The following is a 12,491-nucleotide window of genomic DNA, read 5'->3' as shown; positions in this document are numbered from 1 at the left end:
CCACACTGTTGCAAATGGCAAGATTTCATTCTTTTTGATTGATGAGTAATATTCCTTTGTACATATATACCACATATACCATCTGTCAATGGACATTTGGGCTTTTACCACACTTCAGCTATTGTCCATAAGTGCTGCTATAAACATTGGAGTGCATGTGTCCCTTTGAAACAGCACACTGTATCCTTTGAATAAATGCCTAGTAGTGCAATCGCTTGGTCATAGGGTAGTTCTTTTTTTAATTTTCTGAGGAACCTCCATACCCTTTTCCAGAGTGGCTGCACCAATTTGCATTCCCACCAGCACTGCAAAAGAGTTCCCCTTTCTCCACATTCTCTATATTTAAAGGTTAATACAACTTTCCTTTTTCTTCTGTCTATTCAATTTTTTAAAATATGGTTTTTATTTTAATTATTATACACTTAACTTACAGTGTTATATTAGTTACAGGCATGTATATAGTGATTCCACATCTATACATTATTCAGTGCTCATAATACAGTAAAACCTTGGTTTGCAAGCATAAATTGTTCTCGAAACATACTTGTAATCCAAAGTCCTTGTATATCAAATTCCTCCAGAAGAAATAATGGAAACTCAGAAGATTTGTTCCACAACCCAAAAATATTTATGTAAAAATGATTGCAATACTGCAATATAACATAAAATACAAAATAGAAACAAAATAAAGAAAAATAAATTAATTAATCTGTCCATAACTTTGAAAATTTTTGTGGCTGCTGTGAGGGAGATAGGAGAAAGGAGGGTTAGTGTGTAGGACAACTTTTACTATCACTAAAGGAATAACTACTATCTATTGGCTCAATTGAACCTTTACTTTTCATGAAACTTTAACAAGGACAAGGAAGCTTTCCAATGACCTAGAATGAAGCAAAGCATTCCTAAGCTTACTCTTGTGTGGAAAAGCAAAGGACTATTCCTAAATGCTTTGAAGTGACAAAAAATACACTAGTGCCAATTGTGGGCACCTTCCAACTTTCTGAAAAATCACTGATTTCTGCAAACTCTGCAGCCTGAGACTGAGCATTCAAGCATGGGAGATGATCACCCACAATCCCATAGCAAGAGAAAAAGAGAGAGGGAGAGGGAAGGAGGGGAGGAGGGAGAAGAAAAGAGAATTGGCTCAGTTGTGATGTGATATTTGGCATCACATACTACTCATACTGCAAGACATTGCTTGTTTATCAAGTTAAAATTTTTAGAGATGTTTGCTCATCTTGCAGAATACTCGAAGAATGAATTACCCACAACCCAAGGTTTCACTGCACGAGAATATAAATACATACATAAATACAAAAAGAAAAAAGAAAACTATTTCCATTAAATATTTAATTAACATTGTTGTTTTCATTATGGCTTTTATTTTGTTCTTTTGCCACTTTTTTAAAAAACATAATTTTCCAAAACATAATTAAAAGAAATCATAATATAAAATGTAATCAACAGAATTTTAATTTATAGCCTTTAAAGAGTCATCTGCTTCACAAAGTGATGAGAAACATCAATTGAATTTTACTATATAAAGAGCCTAGATTGAAAATATTTTTTGAGCTTGAAAGGCAGGATTTCTGAGTTCTGGAAAATAAGTGAATGATTTTATTCTACTTTACATAAGAAACAAATTAAAAAGCTGAACAACTTCCTGAAAACTACTTTATATTGGAAGAAAAATATATAAACCATTTGGAACTTTATCCAAACCAACTTCAACATTAGGTTTCAAATGTTAATAACTTTAGTTCTGATTTTCATCTATGGCGCTTGAACAATGTTCATGCTAATTCCATTCATCTTTCTTAATTATACAGGAAAAGGGGATAAGAATTAATGATTCTTAATAAAATAATGTGTGGATTTTTATGAAGGTGTACAGAGCCATATATTTTTTTAGTTGTCTTCAAGTTAATTATTAGCCAAAATTTTCTTATCCATATTTATTTTACCTCATATTAAGTTGTTCCCACTAGATAGAATTGCAAATTATTTGGTACATTAACAAGCATTTCCTTAAGACATAGACCTTTTTTTTACTGCACCAACTCCTCTTCCTTAGTTCACACCTATGACTTCATGTTGGAAGTGAGCTTCCATAAACCAGCTGACAAAGAAGGAAAGGAACCTTAGGCTTCATTCACAAATAGATCATCTGATTATATACTACCGCAAGAAAACAATGTGCTACTGCTTCTCAGTATCCCCTCCCACAGGTGGCAATAGAATGTAGGGTGAAGGAAATCCTCACAAAGCAAAATGCTCAGAGAAATACACTTAGTTGTCTCCCTTTATATGGTAGGAGAAATGGTCTGCTACTCAAGATAAGGATATGCATTACTAATGACAGATGCAAAAAGTCTCACTGCTTGGTCAGGAACCCAGTAGGACCCAGATAGGAAAATCAGAGTCAAAGAAGTTTGAAGAGGCAAGAAATGGATAGACCTATGAGAGTGGGCACAAAGTATGCAAATCTTAGTGTCTCAAATCAATGCCCATTCTCAGAGAGGATCCTCCATGGTGGGGGTATTCAACAGTCAGATACAAAGAATGAGTCATCCAGGAGATGTCAGGCAGCTCTGACTTTCTACCCTTAGTGCTTGCATAAAGTACCATAGAGTGGTAAGTATGGAGGCTACAACATAAGCCACAAAACATGGACCCTCTCTTACCAGGCTGCTAAGGTCACTGAGCTACTGTGGATACAGTCTCAAAGAGAGACCAATGCTAAGCCTTCAATAAGGCACCATCCTGGGGCGCCTGGAGGCTCAACTGATTAAGTGTCCAACTTAGGCTCAGGCATGATCTTGTGGTCCATGAGTTTGAGTCTGCTTCGGATTCTGAATTTCCCTCTCTCTCTGCACCTCCCCTACTCAGAGGTCTCTCTGTCTCTCTCTTTCAAAAATACATAAACATTAAAAAATAAAATTAAAAATAAGGCACCATCCTTTAAGAAAACTAACCAGCAACAAGTAACAAATTGCTTACATTAAAATTCCTTTCATATTTGTCCTTTCTGTGATTTTTTTTTCCCTGGATGTGGATTGCACTTCCTTTACTGCAGAGCCTCTGCCTGTACCACTACCCTCATGCTAAGGGAATAACTGACTTACTAATATGGGACCGCTGCATGACATTACCACCCTGTGAAGTGAAACAACAGGCACATGATTACAAGATTCACTGGCCCTACCATACACTGCATCATGTGGAAGCAGTATGCTTGATAGAATATAGGAATGCAATACCAAAGGATAAACATGGTTTCTCAACCTAAGCATTATTGACATTATGGGCTAGAGAATTCTTGCTTGTGGGGATCTGTCCTTTGTGAGACAGAATATTAAGCAGCGTCCCTGACCTCCACCCACTGTCCACCTGCTGGTAGGACAGGTGTGACAACCAACAGTGTCTTCAGACAGCATCAAATATCCCCTGGTAGGTGGGGGTAGCTGCCTCCATTTGAGGACCACTAGGGTAAATGAAGATATCGTTTTGGGCCTACACTGCAAGTTGGGGACTCTGTCCTCCAGAAACTGTTACACATATTTAATCAATGGCCAATAAAAGGGGCTTCACCCTCAACAGCTAAAATTTCAACAGTCTGAGAACAAAAAAGTGCAAGACTGACTCCCTATAATATCCAGTGATTTGCTTGCAGAATTTGCTCTAGCTGCGTCTGCAAATTTAAGTTCGGCCAAATAAATCACGGTCACCAGGATGGGAGGAGAAGCTTCTATGAGGGGACTAAGAAAGAATTCTATTAAACCTGAAGCTAGGACTGCTTCTCTTTGGAACTCTTTTATTGGTGATATATTCCAAGTGTCTGGTAAGCACTCGATAAATATTTGTCAAATAAACCCACGCCAGTTTTAGCACTAATGGATATGACAGAATTGTGACTGAAATGTCTCTAAAACACAAATCTGAGAACTAATACTGATAAGGGAAGAATTTTCTTTCTTCAAAACAGAAACAGGGAATTCAAAGGTGCATCTTCATATAATAGCTATTACAGCAAGCTCTGTTACAGTTTAATTATTCCCGAGGAACATTTTACAATGCCTGTATAGAAAAAGCATAAGAGAAGGTAAGAGCCTAGTTCTGCAATGCCCCAATCCTCAGGGAATAGTAAGGCCTGGGATTTCACTGGAAATAAATAAAATTCTAAACAAGCTCATCTATTGAATAAATACTTTAAAAATATCATGGGATAGAGTCCCAAATCTCTAGCTTTGGGAAAAGACTATGATGCAAAGAAATAAATATAGACAGTACCTTCACCTGGGCTTTATCTTAATCACAAACATGAGTTTTGCAGCTAGGGAGAAAAAATCTTTTAAAATTTACTTTTTGCAATTCATGGCAGGTTATAAACATGATTCTCCAATTCTTCTGAAGTTCCCCCTGTGCTTTTCACTCTGTGGTAATATTTTATTCCTTCTCTCTCACCTTTCTTTCTTCTTGGAACATATCCAAGGAGTGAGTTAAAATCTGTATGCCCTATTACAAATGCTGAGTTTTCTGCAGAAATGAACTTACTGATAATTGCTTGCTTCTTGCTCTGAGAAGACAGATATTTTATTAGAATAAAATTCAGATGAAAAAGTTTGAAAATATTAACTTTTCCTTGATTCACCCAGTCTAGAAATACATTTATCTAGCTTCATTATCCCTTTAAAATATAAATAAGTATTGTTTACAAAAAAAGGCCTGGGATTTTGTGTGAAAATGTTTAATAAATTATTAGAGGTGGATAAATGATGAATTCTGTTGCTTGTCCAACAGAGTAAATACAACAAATCTATGATACCACTGATATAATATCTAAGTCATATATTGCTGTCAGTTTTATTAATTTTATGTGAGATAATTTCTTTTAATGACAAAACCATTCACATCTGTGTGCTGTTTCTTGCATTTATAGGTTCTTCTTTGGATTTTGACTTTATACAGTTAGGATTCCCAAGAAATACTGTAACGGGAGACATAAATAGGGTGAGTATTGATACTGATTTGATATATCACTGTTAGTGTCCCAATGTTAATGAAAATCGTAATTAAAATAGCTTAGAGTAGATTACCAATGTATTAGGACACAGGCCAGAGTAAAAATGACATAAGTAAATGAGTTTCAAACATTCAGTTGAATGAGTTATACAGATAACCACCAAGACCAGATGGGCATATTAGAAAGCCTTTTCATCAAAGGAATGCAGCAGGATAATTTGTGGGCCTCCCATAGGTAAGAAAATTTTTGTAACTTAACAATATCAATTTCCTGTTACATTAATAATAATATTATGCTTTCTCTCTTTGCTTCTGTATATTCTGTCTTCACTATACATACTTATGTACAATTTAAATGTAGTTAAGTTAAAGGCACTCTGTTTTTCATTTTTGGATTCACTAGTTTCATACCTTGCGGTCCATATAAAAGATAACACGAAAGATCCTATACAACAAACTCAGTGAGAAAATCTTACAATTCTTCAGGATAAAAATCCTAAATAATCTTTTAAAAATAAATCTTACCATACAATCACAACATATCAAGGGAGATATTTTCTCTTCCAGGAAGGGGGGGGGTGGACTCTCTCTTTCTCTCTCTCTCTCTCTCTCTCACTCTCACTCTTCTAATTGGAGAAATTCTGGAACCTGCCCTAAACTGCCATCTGATATGATATGATTGCTATGGGAAATAAATAGAGTGAACCACCAGCTTGCATTCAGAATTGACACAGTCTACACAGCCCCATGGGCAAAACAATAGTCCTTCCACCTTAGATTTTAATGTGATAACCAAGAATAGATTTCTAAGGACATAACACATGTACAAGTTAAGCTGTAATTCAATAAGAATTAACTGGGAGGAATTTTAGGTGCCAAAGAGCAAGGAAGGCTCTTCTCCATGTTATAAAGCTCCATACAAAAGTCTGGATAAAGAGAAAGCAATTTTTATGTATCAAACATGTCTAGTCATGTAATGAACCATCTATGATGGAACCAGAGACCCACATAGTCATCACTTAACCACAGCATAAACAAGATAAAAAAGAATAACTCATTCCCTGTGCCCTTTCACTGTATCTCAGTGAGAAAGAACTTTTTGAAATGTCTTAATATAAATAGGACTTCATTTGCTATTCTTATCAATATTACTAATTATAATAAATTAATTTTACATTATGCCTTAAAAGAAATGTCAATTTCGTACTCTTAATATGTAATCCAGTCTCCTGACCTAGTTTAATGATAGACCCACAGCATGTTTTTATTTATAGGATTACTTACGTCTTATCAAAATGAAATCATGCTTATCAAAATGAAAACAGGTTGTGAGCATCACTACTTTGCTGCTTTAATAGAAACCTCATGGTTTATTACATTATCAAAAAAATGGCCAAGAATTTGGTGTTTTCAGGGAGAACCAGCATACCCCAGTGAGAGTGCAATAACCAAGTCATCTCCATGTCTTCCAGGCCAATGAATGTGTCCAGCACAGAAGCCACCAGCTCCGTTAGCCACTTTATCCTCATGGGCTTTCCCTCAAGCCCACAAATGCAGCTCCTCTACTTCGGGCTCTTCTCAGTAGTCTACACCCTGACCCTCATGGGGAATGCAGCCATTGTCTGTGCAGTGAGGTGGGACCAGCGTCTTCACACTCCCATGTACATCTTCTTGGGGAATTTCTCTCTCCTGGAAATATGCTATATCACCACGACCGTCCCTAATATGTTGGCCAATCTCCTGTCAACAAGCAAGTCCATTTCCTTTGTGAACTGTTTTGCACAGTTCTACTTCTTCTTCTCTTTCGGGTGTGATGAGGGCTTCTTCCTTTGCATCATGGCCTTTGACAGGTATCTTGCCATCTGTCGTCCTCTGCATTACCCACACATCATGACGAAACAGCTATACACTGGCCTGGCCATCTTTGGCTGGTCATGTGGGTTCATCCTCTTCCTAACCCCAGTTGTTCTCATTTCACACTTACCCTACTGTGGCCCAAATACCATTAACCATTTCATGTGTGATCCTGTCCCACTGATGATGCTGTCCTGTTCTGAAGATACCACCACACAGTTCATTTATTCTACCTTCAATGCTGTTTTCATGATTGGAACCTTTCTCTTTGTTCTTTGTTCCTATGCTCTGGTGATTGTGGCTGTGCTAAGGATGCCCTCAGCAGCAGGCAAACACAAAGCTTTCTCCACTTGTGCTTCTCATCTAGCAGTGGTGATCCTGTTTTTTGGCTCTGTTATGGTGATGTATGTTAGTCCTGGATCAGGACACCCAGTGCAAGTGCAAAAAATTGTGACCTTGTTTTATTCTGTGATAACACCCCTCTGTAATCCTCTAATTTATAGCCTCAGGAACAAGGAGATGAAGACTGCCCTAAGGAAAGTCTTTGGGACTGAAATATGTGCTCATAAAATATAAATCAGAAGTCATGGTGAACTATGTCCCACTGCAAACTATCTTATTAAGATATGAGCAAGTTTACTTTCTAGAGAATTCAATAATTTTGGTTAGGAAATTGTTACAACAAAGCCCATCATGATCTTTTTTTAACATTTTTTAAAAAATTTTATTATTTATTTTGAGAGAGTCACTGACAGTGGGGGAGGAGCAGAGAGAGAGGTGAGAAAGAATCCCAAGCAGATTCTACACTGAGCACAGAGCCTGAATGGGGCTTGAACTCATGAAGCTGTGAGATCATGACCTGAGCCAAAAACAAGAGTCAGACGCTTAGCCAACTGAGCCACCCAGGTACCCCAAACCTACCATTATCATAAATAATCCTCACTACATGATGGGATAGTTTTATTTAAGAAATGAAATTGTCTTAGGAAAAACTGAACTCTTCTTATATAACTGAGTTTCTTAGGAAGTATAAATCTACTTTGTACTTCAGCATTGGAGCATTGTATAATGGTGTTAACATAGGTCATAAATGGCTTTGGGGATTGACACTATAAACAAATTCTCCACTGGTAGTTACTGACGAAAAGGAAGGATTTCTGTATGAGAAAGTTCAACCTTGCAGGTGTGATCTTATCACTACCTCCAAAGAAAAATGCCTGCTTTTACTTAAGCTTTTTTTTCTTTCCAAGTTTGATTTAAATTTAAGTTAGTTAACATATAGTGTAGTACTGGTTTCAGGAGTAAACCCCAGTGATTCATCACTTACGTATAATACCAGGGCTTATCCCAACACATGCCCTCCTTAATGCCCATCACTCATTTAGCCCATCTCCCCACCTATCTCCCTCGCAGCTCCCCTCTGTTTATTCTCTATCAAGATTCTTATGGTTTGCCTCCCTCTCTGTATCTTACTTTCCTTCCCTTCCCCTATGTTCATCTGTTTTATTTCTTAAATTTCACATGAGTGAAATCATATAATAATTGTCTTTCTCTGACTTATTTTGCACAACATAATACACTCTAGCTTCATCCATGTAATTTCAAATAGCAAGATTTTATTCTCTTTTGATGGCTGAATAATATTCCCTTCCACACACATTACAATCACACACACACATATATACCACTCTTTATATATTCATCAGTCAATGGAAATTTGGTTTGTTTCCATAATTTGGCTACTGTTGATAGTGCTGCTAAAAACATTGGGGCGCATATGCCCCTTTGAATCAGTATTTTTGTATCCTTGGGAAAATACCTAGTAGTGTAATTGCTCGGTTGTTGGGGGTAGTTCCATCTTTAACTTTTGGAGGCATCTCCATACTGTTTTCCAGAGTGGCTGCATCAGTTTGCCTTCCCACCAACAGTGTAGGCGGGTTCCCCTTTCTCCACATCCTCCCCACATCTTTAGTTTCCTGAGTCGTTCATTTTATCCATTCTGACAGGTGTCAGGTCATATCTCCCTGTGGTTTTGATTTGTATTTTCTGAGGATGAGTGATGTTGAGTCTCTTTTCATGTGTCTGTTAGCCATTTGTATGTCTTCTTTGGAGAAGTGTCTATTCATGTCTTCTGCCTGTTTCTTCAGTGGATTATTTATTTTTTGCATGTTGAATTTGATAAGTTCTTCACAGTTTTTCTATACTAGCCCTTTATCCAATATATCATTTGCAAATATCTTCATCCATCCCATAGGCTGCCTTTCGGTGTTGTTGATTGTTTCCTTCACTGTGCAGAAGATTTTTATCTTGATGAAGTCCCAATAGTTCCTATTTGCTTTTATTTCCCTTGCCTCTGGAGATATGTCTAATAAGAAGTTGCTACAGCCAAGGTCAGAAGGTTGCTGCCTGTGTTCTCCTCTAGGATTTTGATGGTGTCCTGCCTCATATTTAGGTCTCTCACTAATTTTGAATTTGTTTTTGTGAATGGTGTAAGAAAGTGATCTGGTTTCATTCTTCTGCATGTTGCTTTCCACTTTTCCCAACACCATTTGTTGAAGAGACTGTCTTTTCCCATTGGATATGCTTCCCTGCTTTGTCAAAGATGAGCTGGCTAGATAGTTGTGGGCCCAATTCTAGGTTCTCTATTCTATTCCATTGATGTATGTGTCTACTTTGTGCCAGTACCATACTGACTATTGTTTATCTCTAATATGATTAAGATAGATGCTAAATGCAAAGGACTAGGCATTAGTCAGGATTTAATTCCCTTTCCTGCAAATCTAGTGTGAATTGACTGTTTTTAGAACCACATTTTATTTCACTATCTTTGCTGCATGGCATATTTAAGTATTACCCAAAATACCTCTAAAGATTATCTTGTCTTTAAAATACATAATCACAATTATTGGTTTTTACATACATTTTATTTTAACCATTAGCTATCTACTTTTTTCAAGTGTAACTTTCTAAAATGTAATTAAAGGCAATAGGAAAACAAGATGCAATTTACAGAGCCACATTTACAGTCTTCCAAAAGAGATCCCTTCCACAAAATGAAATATAACTGTAACTGGATGTACTTTAGGAAAGAACCGAGGATTTGAGGTTGTCTGAAACTAAAAGGGCAGGATTTCTGAGAGTTTCATTTCAAAAGAGAGGTGTTCTTTGTTCTTTTTCACAGAAGCAAAGTGAATTAAATGGCTGACAGTTGCCTGAACAAATTACTAATATAAGCAGTAAACCTTAATTAAGAACTTACTCTAAAACGTCTTTAATAGAATTGTATGATGGTGATACTTTATGATTATTTTAATTATAATTCCTCTCTGGGTGCTTATGGTTTATTCACTCTATAGTCATCGATATTTCTCAGTAGATTGAAAAGGAGATAAAACAGTGTGGTAATTAATAAAATGTGCTGTTGGTTCTTTCTAAAGGTGTGTGGTTTCTGCACTTGTAAACAACTTTGAGGTAATAATTAAGTAAGCTCTTTACATGTCAGACTTCCCACATCCCAAGAACACTTTCACCTAATATTTCATGTTGCTGCAACTTATGGAGTGAAATCCAATTTATTTAGTAACTTTTGCTGAATTTAGGATTTTATAAATAAAGAATACAAGATTAAAAATTTGAAATTTTTGTCTAATTTGTCTAATTTAGTTTAAGAGATAAAATATTTATAAGGAGACAAACAAAAGTCTATCCTACTCAATATAAGATTTCATTTCCCTTACCACCCCTCAATCACTACCAAAAGGTTACATTCTTTTCAAACCATATCAAATACAGAGGACACAAAACCTCCTCAAATACAGAGGATAACCTTGCAGCCTCCTTCATTTATTTCAATAATATGTACTACTATTTGAGCATTTAGCAGCTCCTAGTCACAGAGATAAATCGCATATATACTATCTTTAAATTTTCCAAAAAGTTTTCAAGGAATAATCCATGTGAAATTAATAAAAAATGGGGAGGAGTCTGTTCAATTAAAAGAAAGTATGATATTGAAATAAAGCAAGTAATGACTTACACCAAATTAAGCCAATTCATGAAGTCTTCAAGAACATCATAAGCATTATCAATCTCCAAAATTAAATATTTTAGGATGGAGCTATATCCACTTTTGAGACGATAACTTCCTTTCTTCCCAAATCACCTCATTAGACTATTCCACTAAATTTATTTTGAAAACAGTCACTTTTTCTATTATATATAACGACCATCTAGAGCAGGGTATTATCCACGCCATTTTTAAAAATTTGGAAAACTGCAAATGTAAAATGCCTATACTACCCAAAGCAATCTAAAACTTCAGTGCAAATTCTATCAAAATCACAACAGCATACCTAGACAAGATAATCCTAAAATTTGTATGGAATCATAAAAGACTTTGAATAACCAAAGCAATCTTGAAAAATAATAAAATTGGTGGTACCTCAATCCCAAATTTCAAAATATACCACAAAACTATAGTAATCAAAACAGTATGGTACTGGCACAAAAATAGACACCAAGATCAATGGAAGAGAATGAAGAGACCAGAAATAAGCTCACACTCTTGGGGTCAATTAATCTATAACAAAGGAGGCATGAATATAATGAGAAAAACAGTTTTTTCTATAAATGGCGTTGGCAAAACTGGACAGCTATATCGAAAAGAATGAAACTGAACCACTTTCTTACACCATACACAAATAAACTCAAAATATATTAAAGGCCTACATGCGAGACCTAAAACCACAAAATTCCTAACAGAAAACATAGGCAGTAATTTCTTTGACATCAGCCTTAGCAACATTTCTCTAGATAGGTCTCCACAAGCAAGGGATATAAAAAATAAAAATAAACTTCTGGGCCTATACCAAAATAAAAAAAATTATGCACAGTACCAGAAACCATCAGCAAAGCAAAAAGGCAACCTAGTCAATTGAAGAGGATATTTAGAAATGATACATCCAATACAGAGTTAATATCCAAAATAAAGAACTCATACAATTCATACCAAAAAAAAATCTAACTTAAAAATGGACATAAGACCTAAGTAGACATTTTTGCAAAGAAGACATTCAAATGACCTGCAGAAACATGAAAACATGCTCAACATCACTATCAGGGAAATGAAAATCAAAATCACAGTTAGATTTCACCTTCCACCTGTCAGAATGGCTAAAATCAAAAAGTGTTGGTGAGGGAGGGGGCAAGATGGCGGAGAAGTAAGGAGCTCCGTACTTGCACTCGCACCCATACATCACACGGAAAAGATCTGAAGCCATTGGAAACCTTACAAAACCTGAGAGATTGGGAGAAAAAGGACGCAGAATCCACTGAGAAAGCCTTCTAACGTGAGTGCGAACTGGGGAAGATAAAATCGGGCCGGNGGATCAGAGACTCCAGGGGCAGAGGTGATCCCCCTCTACCCTCTACGGGGAGAGAGAGGGGAAAAAGAGAGAGTCTGGAAAAGAAAAACCTCCGCTGGGGGGGGGGGGGAACCTCCGCTCGGGGCATAGAAAGACGATACTTGCCAAATACCTGATGCCAGGTCCCCTCATGCCAGCTGGTCCCGGGGGGGGCTGAGCGCACAGACTGCTGCTTTGTGCGGGCTCCTGGAG

The 12,491-nt window shown here is 36.6% G+C and overlaps 1 protein-coding gene across 1 annotated transcript; it reads left to right on the top strand.

Moving 5' to 3' along the window:
• Positions 1 to 6,498: 6,498 nt before the first annotated feature.
• Positions 6,499 to 7,452, top strand: LOC144243903 (olfactory receptor 11G2-like). Its single transcript, XM_077779044.1, has one exon. The coding sequence runs from the start codon at positions 6,499 to 6,501 to the stop codon at positions 7,450 to 7,452; it is 954 nt and encodes a 317-aa protein (XP_077635170.1).
• The last annotated feature ends 5,039 nt before the right edge of the window (positions 7,453 to 12,491 follow it).

The sequence above is a fragment of the Crocuta crocuta genome, unplaced genomic scaffold, assembly GCF_008692635.1.
Source record: "Crocuta crocuta isolate KB4526 unplaced genomic scaffold, BGI_CrCroc_1.0 scaffold480, whole genome shotgun sequence".
In the NCBI taxonomy this organism is placed as follows: Eukaryota; Metazoa; Chordata; class Mammalia; order Carnivora; family Hyaenidae; genus Crocuta; species Crocuta crocuta.
Note: the sequence above shows the minus strand (reverse complement) of the source record. Positions and strands in the feature narration are given on the sequence as shown.

What these genes read in the sequence shown, in the direction of transcription:
- LOC144243903 (XM_077779044.1), top strand. Translation starts at nt 6,499, where the DNA reads ATGAATGTGTCCAGCACAGAAGCCACCAGCTCCGTTAGCCACTTTATC.